Source organism: Ctenopharyngodon idella, chromosome 19 (assembly GCF_019924925.1).
Source record: "Ctenopharyngodon idella isolate HZGC_01 chromosome 19, HZGC01, whole genome shotgun sequence".
NCBI classification, from domain to species: domain Eukaryota; kingdom Metazoa; phylum Chordata; class Actinopteri; order Cypriniformes; family Xenocyprididae; genus Ctenopharyngodon; species Ctenopharyngodon idella.
This window is the reverse complement of record NC_067238.1, coordinates 17037743-17064739: the sequence shown is the minus strand read 5'-3', so window position 1 is coordinate 17064739 and position 26997 is coordinate 17037743. Positions and strand designations below refer to the sequence as shown.

General features: G+C 38.0%; 3 protein-coding genes across 4 annotated transcripts; 2 read left to right on the top strand and 1 right to left on the bottom strand.

Annotated features, from left to right (window-relative positions):
• Positions 1-309: 309 nt before the first annotated feature.
• sp4 (sp4 transcription factor) lies at positions 310-10745 on the top strand. The gene is given in 7 exon segments (XM_051872678.1): positions 310-897; positions 1246-1331; positions 2590-3058; positions 3061-4035; positions 5955-6159; positions 6506-6705; positions 8586-10745. Coding segments are annotated over 7 exon segments (2193 nt in total). The 5' UTR covers positions 310-890; the 3' UTR covers positions 8837-10745.
• A 2273-nt stretch (positions 10746-13018) lies between these two features.
• Positions 13019-19456, bottom strand: cdca7b (cell division cycle associated 7b). Its single transcript, XM_051872679.1, has 10 exons — positions 19295-19456; positions 18624-18698; positions 17780-17899; positions 17309-17695; positions 16906-16968; positions 16591-16761; positions 15653-15796; positions 15425-15574; positions 15041-15177; positions 13019-13388 (listed from the first exon to the last, which is right to left on the bottom strand). The coding sequence occupies exons 1-10, from the start codon at positions 19322-19324 to the stop codon at positions 13367-13369; spliced, it is 1299 nt and encodes a 432-aa protein (XP_051728639.1). The 5' UTR covers positions 19325-19456; the 3' UTR covers positions 13019-13366.
• Positions 19457-22672: 3216 nt separating this feature from the next.
• Positions 22673-25886, top strand: si:ch73-345f18.3 (paramyosin). Of its 2 annotated transcripts, none has more exons than XM_051873647.1 (5): positions 22673-23029; positions 23554-23626; positions 23713-23748; positions 24320-24529; positions 24934-25886. In XM_051873647.1, the coding sequence occupies exons 1-5, from the start codon at positions 22991-22993 to the stop codon at positions 25302-25304; spliced, it is 729 nt and encodes a 242-aa protein (XP_051729607.1). In that variant the 5' UTR covers positions 22673-22990; the 3' UTR covers positions 25305-25886. The 2 variants fall into 2 exon arrangements, with proteins under 2 accessions (XP_051729607.1, XP_051729606.1); XM_051873646.1 differs by having other exon boundaries at positions 22677-23029; positions 24317-24529.
• The last annotated feature ends 1111 nt before the right edge of the window (positions 25887-26997 follow it).

Below are 26997 nucleotides of genomic sequence, written 5' to 3'. Positions count from 1 at the left end.
CGTGACAGACTTCAGGGCGTGTATTTGTGAGTGGGTTGTGCGCGTGTGAAGCCGAACTGGGCCGGTGGTTCGTGTTTCTCCACCCGTTTCCATTCGCCCAACCCCCACATACCACAAGAGCCCGCCCTTCTTCATTCCGTACAACCGAACATGATAACACCCCCTGAGGAAACGTCACTCGCGTCGGCGCCGAACATCATGGGAGTTGTAGTCCACAGCGTTTAGAATTTAACGGACGCTGCGCGCTTTCGAAACTACAAGCCCCAAACGTCACCACGCCCACAGACGGTTCCCATCCAATCTGAATATGTGGGAGGGGAGCATCCGCCCACAAAAGCCACAGCAATTTTAGTGTGCCTCAAATGCAATTGTGCATCAAAAAAGTGAACAATTGGAATTTCGGGAAATGTCGTGAGTGAATTCCGCCGAATAATCTCATACAAATACTTCCGGGACAGATAAAAAAGAGAGCGAAATAGCCCAGGCATGATGGTTTGGCATTCATAGATATTTAAATGGAAGTGGGTGGGCCCTCGCGCAGACGGAGATCTCTGACAGACCTGCACATATATCCGCGGAGGAATATTATTTAATTCCGGATCTAACAGCACAGATAGGCCCGGTTTCAACGCACACGGGACCGCCGCTGTTCAACCCGACCCGCTCGGACTCGCTTGGCATTTTGTGCTCCGTTATTGAAGGGTGTTTTTGCATTGGCACCGCCCTTCCTGGCGGGGTGGGTCCGTGCGTCAGAGCTGCGCCACAGTCTGCGGCCGCTGGAGAAAATAGGCCGTCCTTCTGCTGGGCTGTTGCCTGCCTTCTGCCTGCCTTCCACGGCGTCCGGCCTTTTTTCTCTTAAACAACTCCTCTCCGGGTTTTATTAATGCGGAATGAGTGGTACGTACCCTCCCCTCCTTATGCGTCTCCACCCCTTAATTCTCCATGCGTGCGTCTGTGCTATCTATCCATCGTTGTCCCCCCACTTTATATGGGATCTGCTGTTTATTTGTGCCCATTGATCAGTTTTGGGTCTTATGCAATGCCTGTAATGGATAGGAAACCTTGCTTTTGGAGATATTGATGTGTTTAGATGTCCTGGAGGCTTTTGCATTATAAAACCTGATCTTTTCATCATGCTGTTTGGTGCTGCTGAATGCTTTGCAAGTGTAATGTGGCATTACATTTATTTGATTTCCAACTCCAAATTCATGTTTGCATTGGGTTTGACGTTTGACTTTTTTGCAGATCAAAAGAAGGAAGCCATGGCCACAGATGGGGGGAAAGCCAGTGGAGGTGAAGGGGGTACGAAAGGGAAAAGTTCTGGATCACAGGTATCAGAAATGTAAAGTTTGACTTGAAGGGTGTCGCTCAAAGTGCCCACTTATTTCTGCACTGAAAGCACTTCCTGATTATTGCAGGGCGCTTCGCTGCACAGTTACACGCAAACTCACTGTTCCTGTCTTAACCTGTTATGCTTTGCAATTCTTTGATAAAACATTTGTGAACTGTGTTAGGTAACACATTTAATCTTTAGCATTTCAGAGTCGGAACAAACATTTCATTATGATGATTTTGCACAAACATACAGTGGATTCCAAAAGTCTGAGACTGTATTTTAGGTTTAAAACCTAGAACAAACTGAAAAATGTAAGACATTATGGCATCAAATAAAGAATAATGATTTAAGAATCTGCTCTATTTCTTTGTTACCAATCAAATGTTACCATATTTGCCACAACAAAGACATGAAAATCAAGTTTTGTTCATGTCATATATATATGTATATATATATGCAAAAGATATTTTCAAATTCTTGTAAATTTTTCACTCAAATATACTTTTGAAAAACCATATAAATAATGTAACATAATATACATAAATAAGAAATAAAATTTTTGAGACAACAAAGAGAACATGATAATCATGTTTTGTTCTCGTCAGTGCCACTGTTATAATTATTAATGCTGTCAAATCGATTAATCACATCTGTCTGCACAATATGTGTGTATATATTATTACATTTATATATATATATATATATGTCTATGTGTATACACATTTTTATATAAATATATATTTATATGTCTACAAACATAATATATATAAATATAATAATATACACACATATATTATGTAAACAAACTTTTATGTTAGATACGATTAATCGATTCGACAGCCCTAAAAATAATATTATTAATAATATAAGCAAAAATATTTTCACGTTTTTGTACGTGAAAATAATATATATATATATATATATATATATATATATATATATATATAAGAAATATTATTTGTAATGGAAACAATTTTAGAAGCATTTTCACTAGTGTTCACAGACTTTTGCAACCCACTGTATGTTAAATGTTTGTTACTATAATATTAATAAGTTGGTTTTAACAGAAAAGCCTTGGAATTAGTTTTTTGTCATGAAGAGTTTGTCTCTCGAGCCCTCAATCGGGAAATGGAGAGACTGTGGTTCACACGCCCACTTACTCTTCCTGTGAACCCGCCCACATCTGCTGACACTGACATCTTTGTGTGTGTGTGTGTGTGTGTGTCTGTGTGTGTGTGTGTGTGTGTGTGTAGGATGCACAACCGTCTCCTCTCGCTTTACTCGCAGCGACGTGCAGTAAAATAGGAGGTGTTGGCAGCGAGGGTCAGGCGGCCACACAACAGCAGATAATAATCGACCCGAACCAGGGTCTGCTTCAACTCCAGAACCCCACGCAGCAGCTCGAGCTGGTTCCTGCACAGCTAACAGGAAACGGCTGGCAGATCATAGCCACTTCCCCTGCAACTGCAACCAAGGACAACGTTCAGCAGGCTGGTACTAACGTGGCCACCAATGAAGGCGGCGCGGGGCGGAAGGTCAAGGCGGTCGGCTCGAATAACTCACCTGCTGGACAGCAACAGCAACAGTTTCAAATCATCCAGGTGCAGAACTTGCCGAACTCATCGGGCGGGATTCAGTACCAGGTCATCCCGCACCTTCAGACCGCAGATGGACAGCAGATCCAAATAAGCCCCAGTAACCCCGCAGCTTTAAGTGTTCAGCCGAACAGATCCAGCTCATTCCCACCGGAAACAACCAAGCCATTTTGGCTACGCCCCAAAGGACGGGATCGACCAGCATCGTCACTCAAAACCAGACGATTCCGCTTCAAATCAGGCCATCGTTTCCTCTGCAACTGCAAACCATTCAGGGTACGCAAACGCCTATGGTGACCACGTTACCCATAAACCTCGGCGGCGTGACTTTGGCTCTTCCGGTTATCAATAACGTAGCGGGAGGGGGAGGTTCAGTTCAACTGGTCCAATCAGCTGACGGAAGTATTTCCAATGGAAACCAGCTGATAACGACGACTGTCACTAGCACAGGAGAATCCACCGGCGTTTCAACTTGCACGACGACTGCGACGGGCACCGATTCCGTCGTCGTGACCTCTACGGATGGCACGACGTTATCTACAGCATCCGTCGGAGCTGCTGAAAGCCAGAAGGACGGTCAGTCGGGCGAGACAGACGCACAGAACTTGGCTCAGTCCAACGGCCTCCAACCTGCATCCGATCAGGCTGGCCAAATCCAGCAATTCCAAATTGTGGGCCATCCGGTTCTCCAGCAGATCCAGATCCAGTCGCCCCAGCAGCAGATGGTCCAGGGCTCCATACAGATCCAGCCCGGACAGACTTTACAACCGGTTCAGCAGAACCTCCAGCTTCAGGCCTTCCAGAACCCGACGCAGGTTCTGATCCGGACGCCCACGCTCACCCCCTCAGGGCAGATCAGCTGGCAGACCGTCCAGGTCCAGAATGCAGGCATGCCCCAGCAGCTGACGCTCGCCCCCGTGGCATCGAACGCAAGTGGCGGGACCTTCACTCAGATCGCCCCACTGACGCTCGGAGGGTCGCCCATCACGCTCACCGCAGCCCAGCTGCCCTCTGGGACTGGAGTGCAGACAGTGAACATTGCAGGTTTAGGGACGGCTGGAGTCCAGGTGCAGGGCGTCCCGCTCACCATCACCGGTGTGCAAGGTAAGACCCTCCCACCTGTGGAGCCATGTGTCATGTGACACCTGTTGAAAACAGTATTGTGTTGTGATGTGAAATGGGAGTAATGATTTCTGAAGGATCATGTGACACTGAAATAAATAACACACGCATAACAGTTGCTGCAATAAAAATATATTTATTTTACATATTTACTAAATTAGAATTAATTGGATGCAAAAAATAAATAACTATGTTATTTCATGTTATTATGAGCAAACAAAATGTTTATATTTATGTTTGTATATGATACATTTTATACACATTTATATAGAAATTTATATAAATTTCCAATTAATTCCCGTAAGTTCCTGTTAAATTTCCAAATTGGAATATTTCCAAAATTCCCCAGGATAAGTTTCCGGAAATTTGCAACCCTAAATGTAAGTAAAATTTATGTTGGAGAATCTCATTAAAAACATGTTTCCATCCCAAAAACAAAGGGAAAAAATAAAAATGAAAAATAAATGATATTTTTCCAATTTAAATTTAAAAAAATGTATAATGCCGCAAGCAAATGAAATATGTTTTAGGACTATTTTTTGCATATATGACAATAAAGCATATTTTCCCTTAAGAATAACTAATAATTACTTATTTATAATTTTTCATTACAGTAATAAAAAATAAAATCAAACTTGGGGTGGGGTGTGTCATAAAAAATGTCACAAAGCAAAACATTTTAACATAATTATTCTAAAAATATGCCTCATTCAAATTTAAATATAAAATATAAATATAATTTAATATTCCTTATGCTTCTAGGGTAAATATGATCTGGAGATGGTCCAGCACCAATTAATAAGTTATGCAATAATTATTAATTTAATTTTTTTAAACATATCCAAAAAGAAAGACATTTTACTTTTAACTTGTAAGATATTTATACTTTTAACCATATATCTACTGTAAAATGTAAGTGTTTCTTGAACTGTTTTTAATGCTAATTTGAAAGCATAGGGCTTAATTTTGTAAACTAGTGGAACAGTAGCATGAAATGCAGCTGTGTGTTTTCCCATAGACTCTTTATTACTCATAAAGTAAAACTGCAAATTAAGGCATTTATATTTTATAAGTCAGAGTCTGAATGCTGTTTCCAAATCCTTTTGTAAGGTGTCAGATTTCAGACTCTTTGTTAGTGCCCTTTGCAAGTTTGGCTCCACCCTGGAAAAGAAGGGCTGTTTCAACAGATTTCTCCTGGAAATGAACTTTACTCAGGTAGCACCATGACTCACTAATTTAGGAAACTTGCTTTTTAAGGTCTAAATGATATCTCCTTGTGAAAAATAAATATACCAAAATGTATTTGAAATGCATTTATTTTATGCTAAGTATACTACAAATACATTTACATATTTATGTACTTTTGGTATATTTAAAGTCTGCTAAATTGCAACAACTAATTTTGTACTTAATGCACTCTCTAGTTATCCAGAAGTAGTGCTGAGGCCCAACTAAAGATATACTTAAGGATATTTTATTGTGCTAAAATGAAACTATAGCAAGCATACTTTAGGTACACTATAAATATCTTGCATTTAAAGACTGATATTATACCGAGATCATACTATCCTTACTAATAGTGATATTAAAACACTTTTTAGGCTTAATATTAAGACATGTGCGATAAAGAAGTACTCCAAATAAAGTTTAATTATAATATTTTTAGCAGTAACTCTCAAGTGATATGTCAGCAAATATGTTATTGGCTTTTTGTAGTATACCTAATATGAAAGAAATGTATTTTAAATGCATTTTGGTACAGGTTTTTCACTAGGATCCAAACCTTATTTTTTCGTTATTTCCCAAAACTTGCAGGAGTTATTTTTATCCATTGAACAGTTCTTGCAATCAACAGTTCACAGAGTGATTTAATCAATAGTAATGTTTGTAAATTCCCACAGGTCAGCAGCAGGGTCAAGAGGGGGTCAAAGTTCAGTCCACCCCAGTGACGGTCACTGTTGGCAACATCAGCAGCACGACCCTGAACGCAGTAAGCCCAGACCAGATGGGGCAGGTCCAAAGCCCGTCTGACCAGGAAGGTCAACCTAGCAAGAGGCTGCGCAGGGTGGCCTGTTCCTGCCCCAACTGCAGGGATGGAGAGGGGAGGTACGTCAGGAAATAAAAAGGAAAGGAGTGTAAAATGAGAGGGTTAAAGTGGAGGAACCAAAAGAGATTAAATGAGAGGATTAAAAGACTTCGAGGGGAAGGTTTTACACACCATTTAGTTTTTGGCTTGGTATTTTTTTCTTTTCTTTTTTTGCTTATCCTGTTTTATTTATTTATTTATTTATTTATTTATTTGCTGTTTTTAGTAGATAAGACTACAAAAATGCACAGTATGTACTTGACTGCTTAAAAAAAAGTACTTTTTTGCATAAAGTGTTATAATTTGTGTTTTGACAAGGTAAAGCATTTTTAAACATCAGTTCTGTGTATTCTGCTGTTTTGATAGAAACAACAGTGACCCCTCAAAGAAGAAACAGCACGTGTGTCATATGGAGGGTTGCGGGAAGGTTTACGGAAAAACGTCTCACCTGAGGGCTCACCTGCGCTGGCATACGGGAGAGAGGCCGTTCGTCTGCAACTGGATCTTCTGCGGGAAACGCTTCACCAGGAGCGACGAGCTACAGCGGCATCGCAGGACGCATACAGGTGCGCAAACAATCACACAGATGCACAGCATCGGCACACATGCACACAACAGGATGAAAAACATGCACAGGAAACTACAGGCTTTATTTCTCATTACTCATCTGCCATCATATTGTTTATATTTTTAGTGCTGAAACCCTATTGTAATTGTTAAAATTTCCAAGGATCAGCATTCTCCCCTAAAAGTTGGCAGACCAAACCGTAAGTCGTAGCAACTTGAAACTTTGAGGGCTGGTAGTACACACAACGTCTACAACGTCACCAAGGCTTGCCCCGATCGGCCTGACGGGGGCGCTACAGCGGTCAAAAGTATGAACGTATGCCTCAGATTTGCTTTCGGGTATTTCGGAAATTTAAAAAAAAAAAACTACTTTTGTGAACTAGTCCTAGGATTTTAGCCCGATTGGAACCAGTGCAGCAAGATTCTCTGGAGTCTGATTGTCTATAACTATCAAAAAAAAGTTGAAATTTTGATTCACGGTCCCTAAGAGCCGCCAAAACGTTCGAAGTGGGTGGAGCCACTTTTACTAAAATGGCTATAACTCGTGAAAGGAATGAGATATTTTCAGAAAACTTAGCACACTTATGTAAGAGCTCATTCTGTGGTCGTGTGAAAAAGGATGCGGTGACTGACCACTTGGTGGCGCTATAACATAAAAAAAAAAACATGAAAACGGCTATAACTACTTCACCGTTAGTCCGATTGACTTGAGAATTGGTGTGCAGTGTCTTTATCCAAGGTGCCATGATTGTCTGTCAGGACATTGACGCATCTCAAAAAACATGTCCACCATCGGCCAATGAAGTTTGGGCAGGTATCAGACAAGGTTAACGGAGGCCGATCGGAACAAAACTCGCTGAGCCTGTTTGACTTAGAGGCCTGTGAGAAATTCGAAAGAAGTCAGCCATCGGGGGGCGCCTTCATGTTTTTCACATGCGTAAAGCATTGAGCAATTTTTCGCTCACACCCACGACATTCGTACCACATGGTAGAACTCCTCATTCTGAGCAACTTTGCCTCTAGGACCGCCACTGTCCATCGAATCGTTCGTTAAATATTGGAGATTATTTCAAAAAACAACTTTGGCGAACTAGTCCTAAGTTTTTGGCTCAACCTCGATAACTGTTAAAAAGCTTTAAAAAACATGTATTTGATCGGATCACAAGTGGATGACTCTACAGGTGTAAACAGGGTCTAAAATGTTTTGAACTTGTCCACTTTGGACCACTTCCAGAGTTAGTTGAAAACTCGTTGTGATCTGATCGACGAAAACACATCTTAATACCAGGTGTAAACAGGGCCTTAGATGATTTTTTCACTTCTCTAGCTATTCATTCTGGTATTTGCCTTCTTTGTGAAGCATATGTAACCCTTCCTGTTCGAACCACCCGCTCTAAGCGGGAATCGAACCCCCCGGGTCTGCCGGCATGGGAGTCGGGCGCTTTAACAAAGAGGCTAAAGACCACAGTCCCTAGCGCTCCTCTTGAGATCAGGGTAATGAGGTTTACATACACCCCCTAAACCTCACTCCCATCCGGGTCACGGCACAATTGTAACCCCTCCTGTTCGAACCACCCACTCTAAGCAGGACTCGAACCCGGGTCCGCTGGCATGGGAGTCGGGTCCTCTAACAAGGAGGCTAAAGACCGCAGTCCCTAGTAGCAGTTGCTAGACCGCCTCTTGAGATCAGAAGAGTGCGGTTTATATGCACAGCTCTTACTAGCCTACGTCTGTTACACATACAGTACACGCTTAAAATTTGGCCAAAACAGGGTATCTTAACAGGCAGCAAAATGATCTCTAGCTATCTGTATTGTATTGCCTGTTTTTTTTCTTGCTCTGATCTGAATAAACTAACAATTGTCTCTGTCCCGGTCAGGTGAAAAGAGGTTTGAGTGTCCGGAATGTTCCAAGAGGTTCATGCGCAGCGACCACCTGTCAAAGCACATCAAAACCCACCAGAACAAAAAAGGTGGGGCGGCACTTACCATCATCACCACAGATGAAATGGAGGAAGAGGTGGACGAGGTCCTGGGCTCGCCGAGGATCGTCACCGTGGCGTCACTCTCGCAGGATTCGAATCCGGCCACGCCCACGACTTCAAACAATTTAGAGGAGGAGTTTGAGTAGTTTTCCCTCCAAATATTATCGGCTAAGAGCACCACGATATTGTTTGTTCTTCTGTTTATATGTTGATTTGTTTATGTTCTTCATTCTTTTTCTATTGACAATGGACAGCTGTTTGAGCGTACTCGATTTTTCATATGGAAATTTAATACTATCAGATATTATGACAAAGAATAATCTAAAGGAAATATGGAAATAGTATGAGCTGTTAAGAGACATAACATGCGCGTTGAATGAAGGCGTTTGTTTTCTTTCGAGTAGCACAAGAAGTACTAAAGTTCCCAGATGCTCCTGAAGATGTCGCTATGCACAAAAAAAAAAGATATTTATCTGTTTTCAGAGTGGTTACGGATTAAATATACAGTCGGGGATGAGAATCTTGGAGCTTCACGCATTGGTCTGTGGTTTTGCTTACGATCAGGCTTGAAAGATGAGCAGCAAACAGATCTTTAGTACACGTTTAGAGCCTCAGCACAAGCTAGAAGAGTGATGTTGTCTGTGATTGGAGCGCGTTGCGAAGCGTCAGCCAATCACAGCCTCGCATTTAGGATTCAACCGTTAAATCGGTAATATTCAGCGTTCGATGATTCAGCATGTTTGGATTATCAGCAGTCAACCTTTTATGTAGGAGAAATGAGATTATAGAGACGGGCTATTTAAAGAAAAGCACATTAGATTTACAAATAATGCATTCCAGTTACGATTTCTTTAGAAATAAAAAAAAATGAGAAGGGAAAAGAAAAAAAAAAGCTTTCTAAGACAGGCTATGTTAAATGAAGGCAATACTATAAAGACAATCTTTGTAAAACCATGTTTACATTACCGAGGGGTAGAATAGGTTGAAGAAAAACACCTAGAGAAGTTCTCTCCTATCTCAAGTCATATAAACTGTACTCTGATGCCTTAAAAACACTGCAGTACCACTACGTTACGGCTGGGTAGGGGGACGTGGGCCTTCGACTGTGTTTTCAAACATATTCAGTAGTGACCGCGTTAATCTTTTTATATACGATGGCGAACACTGTGGCCAGGGAACGAGCGCGATGATCCGCTTCAGCCCTCGTTCGCCCAGGTAAAGATCCTCCCGATTCGCGTTAATGTGTCCTCCTGTCGCCCGACGACTTTAGTGCGCTCTCCAAAGAGATTCAGCCCTGTTATGTGCACCAAACCCTCCCTCTGGACCGGTACCGGACGTCTCCAGGTCACCCTGAAGCCACTTAGATGAGTTTGATGTTCAAAAGTCTGTGGTGTGGCGTTCTTCTTCGTGAGTTTATGTTCTCCCGCGCTCGTTTAGTTCGGTTTGATTTAATTTCAAACCCATTTTTGGTTCTCACACAGCACGAGTACATGCCGCCTGTGTGTGTGTGAGTGTGTCTAATTTATTATTTATCCTTCTATTAGTATTTGCTAATGTGTATTGTGCGCTGTTAATGCAGTTATGACGTGCTGCATGGTTCATTTCCGCTAACGATCTCTATTTAGTAACGATTTGCTATTTCTAAACGTGGTCCTTTTAGAAGTAAAACCATGGCTTTTAATTTATCTGACGTTTCGCACCATGACCGTGTTTCAAATGGAAAAAAAAAAAAAGTTTAAAAAGAAATGGTTGATACCAAACAATTATAAATAGATGTTTTTTGGTAATATTTTCTGTGGCGAGCGATTTTCTTTAATCTTTTCTAGTGACACCTCATTTGTAAATCATTTTTCTAAGATGTTCCTTTGTCCTCATGGCATTTGATAATGAATTTTTTTGCCAGGTTAGCCTGAAAGGCTGCAGTTTATTGATATTTTTAAAATAACTTTGTACAAACGTGTTATGTTAATGGGTAAGAAAACAAAAAGAGGAAAAAGAAAAAAATCTTTGCCTGCATAACACTTGAAATTAAAGTGAGTAATTCTGTCTTAAATATCACATGTCCATGTTGAATTCTTTATTTCAATCTGTGGCTTTATTTACAGCATCTGACTTACCTGACTTACAGCATTCTTTTCTTGGTAACACTTTACAACAAGGTTAACTAAATAATTTATCTTAGTTAATGTTCATTTCAACATTTAATAATACATTATTGTGTTAATATTATTTAATGGACCTGAGCTAACATGAACTATGACAAAATTGTATTTTAAAGCAATAAGACCCAAGAAGCCATGGTTACTACATATAGCTGGCAAGGTTTCATAAAATAAACAATAATGCTTCCGCTAAGCAATAGTAATTCAGCAATGTTTTGCAACACACAGATGCAGTAGAGCAGTAATTCCAATGTAATGACGTCACAAGTACGTGTTCATATTCGTATTCGAATTTCGAACTCTATATTCGGATTCGAACGCGGCTCAACCACTCAGAATCAAGGACAGTTGTAGTGACAAATTGGGACCACCCCTCCCCCCCCCAAAAAAAATCGGGTCTCCGTTAGAACCCCACACGATCCCATCGGTTCAAATTGCTTTTAATAGGTATTCTCTTTAGCGCCTGTTTACAATTCCTACAAAATCATGTTACAATAAAACTACGTTATGACCATTTATGTCTGTATTAGTTAGCTTATGTACATAGCATACGATTAGCCAAGCTTTGTTTTTATATGCATTTGCACTTACCCTACATGTATTTACAATCATCTTTAATGTAATTATGTGTTAAATTAAGTGTCCAAATATTTCCATTATAAATAAAACGAATGATGATCAATTAATCACTTACTAGGCTATTATAATTATTATTTATTAATTAACAGTTAATCGAGTGTAAGAAATTATATTCAATTGGTTCTATTATGCACTAATTTGTTTTCTTACGCACTATATAGTAAGCTATATGGGTATTTTAAATGAATATCATTCGTATATACTTAGGATAGGCATTAACTGACAGTTTGGGGAGACCCGATTTCGAGGGAGGACCCGATTTGTCACGACACGTACCGATCCATTTTATAATTGTCAACTAGCATTAGCAAAGATGAATACTCTAACAAAGGTATTGCACATTGTAAATTTAAATAATTAAAAACGTGTTACCTGTTTCTTTAATAAATCGGTTAAGTTACTAATTTTGTGCTCATATTTTGTGTTAGACATTTGAACAACCCCCTAAAAACTTAGTATTAAATTAAACAAAATAGTAGTGTTAGCATGTAACGCTGCTGATGACAGGTCATGTGACACTATATCGATGTCATTCTGATCACCGACGCCAGAAACAAACTGCAGAAGAACTTCATCGCTGAGTATCTGCCGAGTGGTGAAGTCAGTGACAGGAGGGCAGGAGTGAGGGAGGATGATGATGATGATGATGATGATGTGTGGAGGTGGTTTCAGGTGGGCAGGTGGGCGGATCTCTTTTGTTCTTTTCTTCATTTGATTGACAGCTCTGTACCTGCAGTGCGCCACCAAAGGGAAGCTTTTATCCACTTTAACAGCTGCTGTGTGTGTGTGTGTGTGTCACACTCACTCAGTCTGCATCGAGACAGTAACCGAGCACCTGTCTCTACAAAAACTGTTCATGTGACATGTCTCACCAGTTCTATGTTAATATTTCATACTGTAGGATAAACAGATAATGAGATTCATAGATTCTCTGGTTAGGAATTCATGACTCTCAGCATAGAGACAGGTTTGCAAAAAAACAAAAACAAATCTATATCTAATCTTTATTTTAAAATATCTAATATTTTATATTTTATTTCAAATATATTTATCTGATTTTGCAGCACAGCATTCATTTTAGATAGCTGTATTGAAAAGTCAAAGAAGGGTTTTAAAATGTCTTAAAAATAAAATTTATCTTAGAATTCATCTTTCAAGAAAATGGCTTGGTGAAGGCTATATAAAATACAAATTATTTTGGCAAATAAGTTTGGTCTGTTTAAATATGCTCAAATATATATATTGTAATGTTTTAAATAGGTCAATTTTAGACAAATAATGTTTATGATATTTAATAGAGGAAGAAAGACTTTGGATAACATCTATGATATGCTTTACTCCATTCATATACACTCAAACTAAACCAGAGAGATGGGAAAGACAGACAGAAATTACATATATATATATATATATCTCAATTTATATTTTTTTGCCAAAATTTTAACAAAATAGGTTTAAACAGATCATTAAACATCATGAAGATATTTTAAAAACTGAAATACTCAATTTCACAACATAAAAAGACCATTTAAAATGTGAAATAAAAGGACCTTTATTAAAACTCTAACTTCCAAAAAGTTTTCAGAGAGAAAAACACAAATTGTGCAAATAAGAGAAGGTTCTGTAATCTGTTACACGCTTTCATGATATCTCTGTTTAATATGCAAGAGAACAGTACAGTTTGACTCATAAAAACAAAAATAAAAATCAGTAAAAACTCAGTATAAGAGAAACTACTGATTTGCATATCCGTGCTGAACACGGTGTTAAACCGTCAGTGTTTCCATGCTAAACTTTAAAAGTGTCAGGAGTAAAACATGTGGAGTAGATTCAGTTTGAGTCCACACAGGTGCGTCTCCTTCACACGATCCGGCTTCACTCGACGTCCTTCTGTAGACTTAAAACAAAAACACAGAGCGACGTTAAAATCCTTCAGACTGAAGACCAGCAGCTGTCTGTCACTGTTATCACGACACACACAGGTCAGACTCATGCTGATGTATCTGCATGTATAGAGGAAACCATCAGTATGAAACTGCATTCACATTTGACTTCTGCAATGTGACAGGTCTCAAAGTGAAACAGGATATTCAATGAGGAAAAACAAATGTATGACGGCACTTGACTTTATCAGGAATTAACTGCATGGTGAAAAGAGACTTTTTACAAAAATCAGATAAACCAGACTTATACTTATATATAGTCTGTGTGTATATATATATATATATATATATATATATATAGGTCAGTGTGTGTATTTTTTTTATTATTATTTATTTATTTAATCATGGTTTACAAGTTGATAAAAAGCTAATAATTACATCAGAAAAATGTAAAATATCTAAAAAAAAAAAAAAACATATACACACACACACACACACACACACTTACACAAGTTGATAAAAAGCCAATAATTACATCAGAAAAGTGTGAAATCTCTCAAATATTTATTAGAGTGGTTTGTGAGTTGATGAAAAGCTAATAATTATTTACATAAGGAAAATGGAAAAATTAAATAAAATGTATAAATAAATATTTAATAAAATAGATTGAAAAAAAATTAGTATTGCACTTGATTTTATGATTTTTTAATTAATTATTATGAGGGTCATGAGTGTGGTTTGTACATTGAAAAGCTAATAATTCAGAAAAATGTCAAATATCTAAAATGTATAATACAGATCTATGTAATAAAAAATACATTTTTAATAAAAAAAAAAAAAGAAATATTTTATTTGTTTACCTGCATGTCATGTGATCAACACCAGAGAACCGTGAACATGCAAATTTGTTGTTAAACTGTTGAAATATTATTTTAAAGTCCCCCTGCAGGCATTAACTCATCTTTGATAATCACAATCACATATTTTAATAAGTTTTTTTCCCTGTGAAAATAATTTCTTCATGCTTTAAAATAGCTTGCATGTAACTCTACACCCTTACTTCATTTAATATACATGGCAGCATGAATATGCAAATTAGTCCCCGCCTCCACTCACATCATCTCTGACTACCTGATCCAGTCACGAACTGTAGTAAACGCTACACAATGGCAAGTGAAAATACAAGTTGATGTATCAGAATGGTAAAGCGTTTATGTATCGCTCTCTACAACGTCGAACACATAACGATAAGTGAAATGATTAGCCTTTTGCTTGACTACGTTATCAAACAGCTGATAATGTGTTGCACAAACCATGTTCCTGTTCACTATCTCAGAGTCTGGCAGCTGCTATCTAAAACTCAGCATCCTTAGAAATAATGATAGGAAAAGCCCCGCCCCCTCATTGGCAGGATTGGTTACATGTTTGTGATGGCAGGAAACGGGCGATTTCAAACTGTGTTTTTGAGACTGCAGTTTTGAACAGAAAAATCCTCAGCAATGGTGTTGACTTATGAATTTGCACACGGTTTGTCTTAAATCATAATAAAAACACCACATAAACATATAAACAACATTAAAAACTTGATTTTCTCCACAGGGGGACTTTAAGAATATACTTACAATATATATGTAAAAAGTTTGTGAATCCCTGTGGAAAAACTAACCTCTCCAAGTACTCCTTGACATTGTCGTGTCCGTAGAATTTGGCCAGTCTGGTGAGAGCGCCGGTGGCACAGCGTCCGTCACGCTTCCTGCACAGACTGCAGTTACACACTCCTCGACAGATGGGACACTCCCACGTCTGCAGGAAACACAAGAGACACCATGAGACGGCTGGGACACTTGCAGAAAACTTCCAGTTTCATACTGCAGTTTGTGTTTAAATGTTTCCAAAAGCCCAAATGGTTAATTATTACAAAGTTTCACCATCTTCTTGAATAGAATATTATCTAGAATTTAACATTTTATACAGAAAATGCATGCATAAAACATGTTAGTGTTATTTGTAATAATTTTAGTGAACAATAACACTGGTTCAAACGACTCACAGGATCCAGCAGTGCCGTGCGGACGTCTTCTCCGTAGCGGTTGCGTAAACAAGGGCCGCAGAACTGACCTTTGACCCCCTGGCAGTACATCCCCCTGCATTCTGTCTTGGTGTCGAGGGTCTTCTGACGACACTGGTGACATGTGCTGCCCTGAGAGCGCACGGGTCACATTAATGCATCATAAACAAACACGTAAAACGAACAACACAACAGTGATGCACCGCTCACATTTTCTTTATCAAGGATCTTGTCTTTGGCGCGATCGGCGACGTTCTCCAGCTCTTCTTCGGTGATGTCCTCCGGCATACGGATGGACTCACGAGAGCGCCGCTTCCTCTGCTTGGGCCGCACGTCCCCGAGACCCTCCTTCACCTACGTGAAAAACAAACCAGCGTGAGATCAACAAACAAAACTTCACAGAAACTCAAGTTCACGGCGGGAATTTTTAAATTAGACTTTTTTTGGATTCAGGGAAACATAATGCACCAAAAATACAAATAATATAATACAAAATAATCTTTAATGTTTTACCTTAATAAAGAAAATATACTACATAATAGATTTAATAGATAAAAATAGCATAAAAAATATTTATAGTTTAATTTAAAGTGCCCCTGTTATGCTTTTTAAAGGTTCCTAATTTTGAATTGGCGTCTCCTACAACAGATTTACATGCATCCATGGTCAAAAAACTATTCATTGCAGCATCAGCTCTTTTCTCACAGTGTCTGAAATGGTTTGATAAAGGAGTCGGTCTCTCTAAACCCTGCCTTTCCTACTCTGCTCTGATTGGTCAGATGACCTACTCTGTTGCGATTGGTCGACCGATTACAGTGTGTGTCAGAAACAATTGCCATTATCATATCTTCTATCATGTCTTCTCAACATGTCAACAACACGAATCAAACTCTTTCAGTCTCGGTTACAACTACAGTGTTTGAGGTTCAAAGCAGACATTGTTTGTCGACAGACAATGAATACTATACGCTATAGACATTATGCAAATTTGTAACGTAAATTTGTAACAGGAAATGAGACTGGAATTGCTGTCGGCATTGCTGTGTCTATTTAGGACTGTTATGGTGCTTGTTTGGCCTTCACTATCACTACACTACATTTAAATAACTTTAATGAAATCAGTTCAGTGATCTGTGTCTGTTTCTTGCCTCCATCAGGCGCTTGATGTCGATTTGGCCGCTCTGTCTCTTCTGAGGGACCGGTTTGTCCTCCGCCTCTATCCCAAAATGCTCTGGGGGTCTCGCCTTGCGGCCCGGGTTACGTCTCTCGCTCTGAACCTCTGAAAAACGACGTTTTGGAGTGGATGGCTTCTTTTTTTTCTATTTAGGGCAAAGAAAAACCATCATTAAAACAACAACATACATTTTGTAATTGCACTGGAAGAGAGAAAGTCATTTTGTAGTATATTCTGTGAGGTCTGAGCTCTATGTAGGTGTTTGCTGCAGGTGATTGTGGGCTCTTACTGTAGGTGTCGTTTTAGAAGGAAGTTCAGGCAAAGAACTCAAGTCTGCAAAAAGTTTTGCAAGCTGCAAGAAAAGATTGTTTTTAAGATATTACAAAAAATGTATATAAAAAGTGAATTTATATCAATACTTTATTAAATGATTAAATATGTTGCAACTATATGATAATACTATTGAGTTAATTTAATATTTTAAAATATGATTATAATAAATGATTAAATATGTAACAAATATATATGAAAATACTGTTTTGAATTAATATTTTAATTTTTAAAACAAAATTAATTTCTAAAGAAAATACTTTAAAATATTAAATATTGTTACAAATATATATGAAACCATTTGAATAAATAAAATGTATTTAAAAAATATCATTTTAAAACAAAATGAATTAAAATAATACCATTGCTTTATTTTCCTGAATGTTTTTGGCCCTTTTGCTCAGTATCTGCATCTCTTCGTCTGTCAGTAGACTCTCCACATTGGTCATGTGATCAGAGGGTTTTGATTGGCTCTCAGTACGTTTACTCTCACATAAAACAAGCTCTTTTGATGGTTCCGGTTCACGCCGCTTCCTGTTTCCTCTTGCGGGCTTGCTGCTGATGGGTGGAGCTGTGGGCGTGGCCTCTTTGTTGCCTTTTTTGGCCGTGTTCCGTTTAGGGGCGGGGCTTTTTTTGGCAGGAAACTTGAATGCGACGCACAGTCCAGAGCTGCGCTTCTTTTTAGACGCTGGTTCCTCCCCATCAGAATAAAAGCCGTTGTCGTCACTGTCTTCATCAGACCCCTCACTCTGCATGTGAAATGATTTTGTTATGATTCTATCTGAATATTAATGTTTTGTTTTGAAGCATTTATTCCAAGTAAATGGGATTACCATTGGTTTTTTCCAATCACACTCTTCCCTGGAGAAACCCTGGAATTCCCCCTCGCTGTCAGTGTCCATGAAGGCCTGCGCCAGCTCATCTGGGATGTTTTTGGACCTGAAGCAAACATCCTGCGACGTGAGAGTGACAGAACACATTATTATTCCTGGATTGTGCGAAAACCAACTCAATTATTAATAGCGCTGTTTTGCTGCTGCTGCCAAATCACAAGAGATAAACAGAATGAAGGAGACCTGCCATGGTCTTGCATTTTCTCTAGTATATATATATATATTATTAATACAAATGCAAAATGCTAATTAATCAGACAGGACGTGAACTAGCCTGGTGAATCACACATCTTGGACTTTTGCATTATTGGACCTGCATTGTTTGTAGGAGGTAAAGGAACCCTCGGGTTTCCTCACGACAGATGGAGGGTGTCTTGAGACCGGCAGCGTTTTATTGTGTTCTGCTTGTGTGAATCACAACAACTCAATTCCCAGGACCATTTGTACAATCAAATCGTGGAAAACTAAGATCACCAGGGTGAGAAAAGAACCAGGGTACATATATTTGAAATTCCTTGGTTTTCCAGCATTTCATATATTTCATTCTATTCATTTTTTGCAGCTACTTCTGTATTTGCTGCTGATTTCATCAAGTTACAGCCATAATTGTTCAGGTATCCGTGTTTCATTTCGAATAGCTGATTCATTTGAAGTGTTTGACATCAAAGTACAGCAAACTTTGTGCTTTTTTTAATACCATTAGTAAAAAAATAATTATAATAAAGCAAAAATCCCAATGCAAATCAGTTCCAGGGGCCCCACAATTTCTGCAGATGATACTAACGGGCTTCCAGGATCCCTTGGATTGGATGCTGTCCCTGCTGTCCTCGGACAGATCCGTCACATCCAGCTGCTTCGCCTGGAACAAGCATTAAATAATGATAATTAATCATATATTATTATGATTATTATTAGTAGTAGTAGTAGTAGTATGCATAACAATAATGTCAAAGAAGAAAAAGAAAGCTATTGTTATTATAATATTACAATTTATTATAAATAATAACAATAACAATGCATCAAATAAGAACATAATCACTTGATTATTATTAATATGATCTTCAGCCTTTATTATTATCATTAGAATTATTATTATCTTTGACCTTTATTATTATTAATATTATATTAACTTGGAAGCATGCATCAAAAGATATACATAAACTAAAAATAAAGTAGACCAAAAGCAAAATAAAGTTCATTTTTAAGTGATCAGCGCGTGCAGTTCAATAGATAAACACTACATTTTACATTAAACACAAGTTAAATCACAAATCTTACTACATTTGCTGAATATGCATTATGTATATACGCTTTAAAAACGATGATCATTGCTGCTAACTTTCTGTGTGTATCTCTCTCTGTCCACTGCAGTTACTCAACTTTTGTTATCATCGCTGTTTGTCACTAAGATTAGAAGCACATTTTTAAACGTAAAAAAATCCTTCTCGCTCTTACCTTCAATGACGCTTTGCGGGTTTTGATCATTTTAAGAATTAAAGTGATTTTTCGTGCTTATCAGTGTGTGATTAAAACTCTTTAATGAATGAATGGTTTAAAAAACAACACGAGCGTACAGGAGGGCGTGAGGAAACGGAGGGGACATTTTGTGTTGAGTCAATCACGAAAGATGTCAGCAGTTCACTTTGAATTCGATTTAGTGACAGAATACGTTTTAGATAGTACATATACAAACATGTAATAAAGTATATAAAACAAAAAAGTGTCCGTTGTTAACGTTAATGTGAGAGTTGACTCTACCGCATCCCCCCGCGAACGCGCCTGCGATCAGAATGGAACAGTCCAGAATGCGGCGCTTTGCAGTTTCGCGGGAAATGCCTCACGCGGACACCTATCATTTACACGATGCGTGTGTGGGCGATGATTACACTTATAAAGTGCATATTGCATTTATAAACGCAGCTAAACAGACCTTCAAAGGTCTGTTGAAGATATTAGCCTACATAACAGCTATAAACCATCGACCCACAGAGCCAGAAAACTAGTTTGACAGAATATATTATGGTATCAGGGGTTCTCAAGACTTTCCTGCGGAGTTTAGCTCCAACCTTGATCAAACTCAGCATGTAACTTTCTAAACTTTAGATATACATGGTATACTGCAGGCAGCCATACACACTACTTAGGATTGTATGAAAATTATAGTATATCTCACTCACTATAGCCTACATATACCCAATGCTGCCTTCGGAGAGCTCACGCTATGTTCTTAAAGGCACAATATGTAACATTTTGGATTAAAATATCTAAAAAACACTAGAACAGTTGTTTTGTTGACTTGTGTACTTACATTATCCCAAATGTTTCCAAGAATGTTTAAATCCAGACAAATAAGCAATTTTAACCAGGACATGCGTCGCCTATCAATGACATCATACCCGCGCTACCCTCGATTTCAGGTTTTATTTTGTAGAAACCATGGAAACACCAGACATTTTAATATATTATGTGTTTTATTAGACAGACAAGCAACTGTTTGGATACATTTATAGTCAAAAAACTAATCATGTTATATTGCTCAACATGTTTAGTCTTATTGTTTGCGAGTACCACGTTTTACCATGCCTAATATCGATCTAGCTTACTGCAGTGTGCAACAAGTGTCTCATAGTAGCCACCGAACGAACGCACAGAGTAGCATTATAACAACTTTCAACACACAAATGTATCTAATATGATAAACAGCGCTGCTTTACCCCAAATACGAATGACCAGAAGAAGCGAAAGCGGCGACTGCGGCGTAATAAAAGTCCCGCTGCTCTCCAGCCGTGTGTCGCGCTCGTCTCTCATAAGCAATCACTCCAGCGGCCTCATTTCTGCTCACACATCACTCGGCCCTGCTCTGCTTCTTACTACAGTAACGTTAATAATCTCATCCATGAACATGATTTCTGGCCAAGTCCCGTCGATTCTTTTCCACCAGACGTGAAGACAACGCATCCCATGATTCCGCGAAATCAAGGCGTCATCAAGCTACGCCTGAATAAGCGACCTCTAGCGGCGAAAAATTTACATATTGTGGCTTTAAAATTCCCATGAAATCAAAATGGACAATTCTTATTTATATTGTGGTATTCATTATAAATGATTTAACTGTGCACATCATTTTAACAAAAAAAAAGTCTCCTCATAATCTTTAATCAAAATAACTTCTCTGATGACATGTTCACCGGCGCGAGGGCGGGGCAACCTGTCACTCACATGAGATCCACCGATAGCAACCGACAAAGATCCAAACATCCAATCGATTTCCGATGGACAAAATCAAGCCCCACCCTACATTTTTTCTCGTTCAAGAAGCCGTTTCATCATAATGGGGGGAAAAAAGACAATTGAAACTTCCGTTTCGTGTTGACTTTAAAATGCCCAAAATGCCTTTTTGTTTTTGGCTCACTAGGAGTTTGAGATACCCAAAAATGATGTCTGGGTTGAAAGCTCTAATTCTAATATGATTATTTATTTTGTTTAGTTTTATTATTTATTATTTTTTACAGTTTTTCTTTCAACTTTCCCAGAACCCAGTTTGAAAACCCCTGTTGCTGTGATGCCCGAAATGCTGAAGCCGCTCACTAGTTTTCTCCATATAGTCACTTTCATCATGTGTAGGAGAGTGCAGGAAACTCGTTTTCTGTTGTAAATGAATTCAATGATTTATAAAGTCATTGGAAGCTAAGCCTCATCTAATCCTGAGCGCTATTGTTGTGTTTGACGTGTGATGGCTCTGGTTGGATGCGCGTCTCTTCGCCCACAGATAATGCGCGTCTCATTCTTTTTCCCCCATGTTTTCTGCTCAATTAGTAGCTAGTGAAGCGCTTTTTCTCGTTTGTCAGCACAAACACCTGCATCCGGAGACGTCCCCCATCAATACTGCTTTATTCCGCAAACCTTCACTTATGCGCTCAGCAAACGGGCGCGCGGATGACAGCGAAATGATACGGTACCAGCGCAATGTGCGCGGGAAATCACAGTGCGCGCGGCCCACCCGCGCAGCGCGCCATTTCACAGCAGGTAGCGGCACATAAAGAAGGCAAATTACCAACAGCTGGTTAAGCTTTGTTTAGCTGCTTTCTTTTGTGTTTTCAAGCACTTGGCAAGCAAAGTCAAAGACAAACCAGTGGCTGTGTCACAAAACCTGCATGTGTGATAGCAGAGACACCATCTGAGCTGACTAACTAAACAGCATCATGTGTCTCAAAGTCTAGTGAGCTGCCTACCTAGACAGCTTTTCTTGTCTGTGTCTCAAATCCAAGCTAGCAGCATTTTGGGGCAAGAAGTAAACCAATCAAGCAAAGTTGTGCTGTGTGTCATCACAGTGTGTCTTCTTGATAGTTCACTAGTCTAGTGCACACTTCACCTTCTGATGGAATGGGTGTTTTCATGATTACAGCTAGCCTAAATGGCTATTATAGGCTCTAGTTTATATCTCAGAGCCATGAAAACGTTTTGAAAAAAGCAAGCACAGAGTTATAATTCAATGCAGAGACACCTAAGAAAGTAAACAACAAAATCTATTCAAGATAAACACCAAGAAAGTATGGTACAATATTATAAGAGAGCAGAGCGCATTAAAAGTGAGCCGATGGCGACCCCTAGAGGCTATTGTAGAGAACTGCTATTTCGCTAATGGGCTCTCATGGGGAAAAATATTAATATTATTATCGTATTATTTCCTTAAAAATCGTCTCCTGAGTATAAATATAAATATAATGCCGTTATTTTTACACTGAATTTTTATAATTAATTTAAAGCACTTTATTTGTCTGTTCAAACTGTTGCTTAATCTTTAAATGAAAGCAGCACGTATCATGTAATATCTCTCGGTGGTTAAACGAGTTTGGGAAGATTGACTTTTGCTATGACGGATTTGCTTTTGTGCTTTAGCCTATTGACAAAACAAGAACATTAATAACAGAAAAAAAGCACATACTGAAATAAAACCAGGCTGACGAGGAGAAATAAGACGATATACATTTACACGCTTTGTTTCTGTCATTTCAATACGCGTTGTTTTACGCAGGTGAACTGAACTAATGCACCTGTCTGTCATGTGGAGCACATGACCGGACGTCACTGCGAACGCACAACTTTCATTTTAAGCGTTTTTATGGGAATGAAAACTCCTGCGTCCTGAAAATGGGATGTTGTTGTTCCTTTCCCAGCGGAGACGATGAGGTATGAGTCTGGGTTCATGATTAGGCCTGTTTGATTTTGCGGGTGGATTTAAAACAAAAAACAAAAAATGTTGCTTATTTGGTTAGATATGAAATCTTAAACTCGGAGCAATTCATATCAGGTGGATTTATACAAGACAAAAGCTTTGACGTTCTTCTTTTTCACTGTTTTAGATATGAAACACATAGTCTAACACTGACTATATGAACTATTTCAGTAGATTTGTCTTTTTCAATCTGTTTTCACGCTCCAGTAGTTCAGGACACAAGCCTTTACTTTCTGTAAAAGTAGGTCATCTGTGGAGCTTGTCATACAGGAAAGTAAACATTAAGCAAGAATATGATTATAGTAAAAGAAAAGTATGTGGAAATATTTCTAAGTGAACGGTTGTTTGTTTCTGTTTTTAATTTGTTTTAATTTAAAAGTTTTGATGCCATCAGAGAAGTCTTTGTCTTCTTTATGTTATGAATGTGTTCTCATGTATAAAATATTCGGTTTTATTGTCACTTTACCATCACTTACAGAGAGAACCTTTGCTCCAGTCAAACAGTAAAACACAAACAGAATCTGGAAGACCATCAAGTCCAGCAGCTAATGGTCAGTTTTATGTTCTCTATTATCTACTTCTAGAAGAACAATCACTCACATCTACAACTCACGTCTGTCTGTTTGTGTTTGTCTAGAAATACAGTCTGCAAGATCACGTCCAGCAGCTAATGGTCAGTTTTATGGCCTCCATTATCTATATACTCCAAGGAAAACTGGTCTGTCTGTCTATCTATCTATCTATCTATCTATCTATCTATCTATCTATCTATCTGTCTATCTGTCTACCTGTCTACCTGTCTACCTGTCTGACTGACTATCTATCTATCTATCTATCTATCTATCTATCTATCTATCTATCTATCTATCTGTCTATCTGTCTACCTGTCTACCTGTCTGACTGACTATCTATCTATCTATCTACCTGTCTGACTATCTATCTATCTATCTATCTATCTATCTATCTATCTATCTATCTATCTATCTATCTATCTATCTATCTATCTACCTGTCTGACTGACTCTATCTATCTATCTATCTATCTATCTATCTATCTATCTATCTATCTATCTATCTATCTATCTATCTATCTATCTATCTATCTATCTATCTACCTACCTACCTGTCTACCTGTCTGACTGACTATCTCTCTATCTATCTATCTATCTATCTATCTATCTGACTATCTATCTATTTATCTATCTATCTATCTATCTATCTATCTATCTATCTATCTTCTAGCAGATGCAGTTAAGAAGACTGACAGGTTTGAAGCCCGACGTGTTGGTGTGAGTGACCTCGATGAGCGTTTCAGTGATGTTGCCGAAACGTTCAACAAACAGCATGAGGACTATGAAACTATGAAGAACAAGCTCCAGACTGTTGCAAATCGCTACAAATGCCCAACTAATGACAGTCTGTCTCAATGCCTGAAGAAAATCAAGGAGGAACATGGTAAGACCCTCACACACGGCCTGCAGGGGGCACAGCCTGCACACGTCATGACAGAGCAGTCAGTGTTTCACAAAATATTCAAACAACTTTATGCAAAACACATTATTTATAATGCAGTATTACAAATAGAGTCTATCTAGGATTAATATGATACATTAAAAGGATCAAAATAGCATATAAGGTTTATGTTGCATGTAATTAGCCATTCAGAATACTCTTTTTATATAAAGTAAATATGATTTTGGTGTCTTGCTCAAGCATACATGACACAACAGTTCAGAAATTATTTCATCATTCCTACTGGACACTGAATCTGTAACCTTAATTTTCAAGTCACATCCTTCACCTTTATTTCCTTACTCTCAAGTACTCTCTTAGTTTGTGTCTCACTTTCCCTCCATTAGAGAACTGCCACATCAGTCTGGAGGTTAAAGGATATGACTTCACTCTGATGGTGAGGTCAGAGGCCAAAATCCCCAACGACCTGAAGAGGACACAAGAGAACATCACAGAGCTGAGCAAAGCTGCCAAAGCGGTCATATCTGTGGCCACTAAACTCCAAGAAATGATCGATTGGCTTCTGAAGGCGGAGGACACCATGACCAAACAGGTGGAAGCTGCCGAATCCAGTCACCAAGAGCAGAAAAGGCTGGTGGACAACCTGAAGGAAAACCTCAGAGAGGCACGAAGAGCGAAAGAATCGAGTCCAAAGTACAGGAAGGAGGCTGGAAATCTTCTCAATGAGGCTGCTGTGCTGTCCGGGATCACACCGTGAAATATATATATCAAGGACTTTATTTTGTGTTCTTGTATTCAATATAAAGAAAAGAACACAATATTATAGTACATAAAACCTGACCAGTATAATACAGAGCATTAGTGCAAGCAGCACTACGCTGATGAAGGACTAATATCTGTTTGTGGTTATTTAAAAGTTAAAGATCTAAAATAAAAATATAAATGGATATAATTGGGGAATAAATAGTCATTTCAGCATCTTCAGAAAACTAGCTAATAGTTTTACTTTGGAAAGCATAAAGAAGGGACAAAAATACAGAAGAGAATCCATTTATTTTATTTTTGAGCCCTTTTGTGTATTTCCTAATGAGTTTTTTCCACAAATGAGCCAGTTTTGTTTCTAAAAGCACTTTCATACTTGTTCAGGATCAGTCCTCAGTGATTGTTTCTGCTGTAAATGTGTATATGAACATTGATGAAAAACAATCTTGAACCATATGAACAATCTTTCTTGAACAATCTTTCCATATTATAGATTTGTAAGATTTATTTTGTAATTGAATCACAATTTTTTTTGTTAGAATAATTTTGCCTTTTAAATAAACACATATTAACCCTTTTTTCTAGTTATTGTCTGAATGTTTTTGTTGCAGCATATGTTGATGATTACCTTAAATAGTTTTAATTCTTAAATTTGACTTATTTTTATCATTTATCATTAATATTTTGATTAGATTTTATTTTATTTCTATTTTTTTTCTAATTTTAGTAATTTTGATGTGTTTTTGTCAATTATATTAGTTTTTTAAAATTATTTTCCATATATTTTTTATTTATTTATTCATTTTAGGTTATATAGTTTGTTATTTTAATATTTCAAGTAAAACTAAAATGAGTAATGTTGCCTAGGCAAGGGTTTTTTTAATATTTAATTTTATTTCAACCATCCATTCTCCAAATACTTCATCCTCCACAGGGCTGCAGGTATTTTATTTCAGTTAACATTTATTTTATTTCAAGAAGCGGTTTATGGTTTTAGTTTTAGTATAATAACCCTGAATGGTACATGCCAAATTCAGCTTATGGATATGAAAGGAGTAATTCAAAATACCATGGTACATAAACATGGTAATCATTTAGTACCATAGTAGGTGAATTCCGGTTGATTGGGACACTTTTCCCCAGTCATCTCAATGGCAAAAAGTGTCCCAATCAACCTGAATTCACCCCTATATACCACATATATGTAGCATAGTCTTAATATCTGATACCATGCCCTGAAAAATAGACCACTGCAGTGTTTTTTAGAGCAGCAATTATACTTATCCTTGATAATCCTATAACAATTGTAGAGATATTCTTATATAATGTTATGTAGGACATGTTTACAAAGGGAATTAAACATCTCTAACAAAAAAGCACTATGGTAAACCAAATATACTGTGAAAGTAACATTGGACTCCAGAATATGTGCACGAATATAGCAATCAGTATCGTAGTGTATATCAAAGTATGATATATACCATGGTACCACCATTAGTAGTTTGTAGGACTGCAATGCTATCTTCCTTAGGTTTTTCATTATGATAGGACTTATTTGTATGCATTTTATTATTTTTTAAATATTTAAAATTAAATGTATGTACTTATATAATCTAATTTAGGACACAAAACATGTCTATACCATCATGAATTACTCATGGCACATTACTGAATACATTTAACAGTAG

What these genes read in the sequence shown, in the direction of transcription:
- cdca7b (XM_051872679.1), bottom strand. Translation starts at nt 19,324, where the DNA reads ATGATCAAAACCCGCAAAGCGTCATTGAAG. An exon ending in CCAAGGGATCCTGGAAGCCC is followed by an intron (nt 17,900 to 18,623) that starts GTTAGTATCATC and finishes CTCACGTCGCAG; the next exon opens with GATGTTTGCTTCAGGTCCAA. An exon ending in GCACGGCACTGCTGGATCCT is followed by an intron (nt 15,178 to 15,424) that starts GTGAGTCGTTTG and finishes TGTTTCCTGCAG; the next exon opens with ACGTGGGAGTGTCCCATCTG.
- si:ch73-345f18.3 (XM_051873646.1), top strand. Translation starts at nt 22,991, where the DNA reads ATGGGATGTTGTTGTTCCTTTCCCAGCGGAGACGATGAG. An exon ending in ATCACGTCCAGCAGCTAATG is followed by an intron (nt 23,749 to 24,316) that starts GTCAGTTTTATG and finishes TCTATCTTCTAG; the next exon opens with CAGATGCAGTTAAGAAGACT. An exon ending in GAAAATCAAGGAGGAACATG is followed by an intron (nt 24,530 to 24,933) that starts GTAAGACCCTCA and finishes TCCCTCCATTAG; the next exon opens with AGAACTGCCACATCAGTCTG.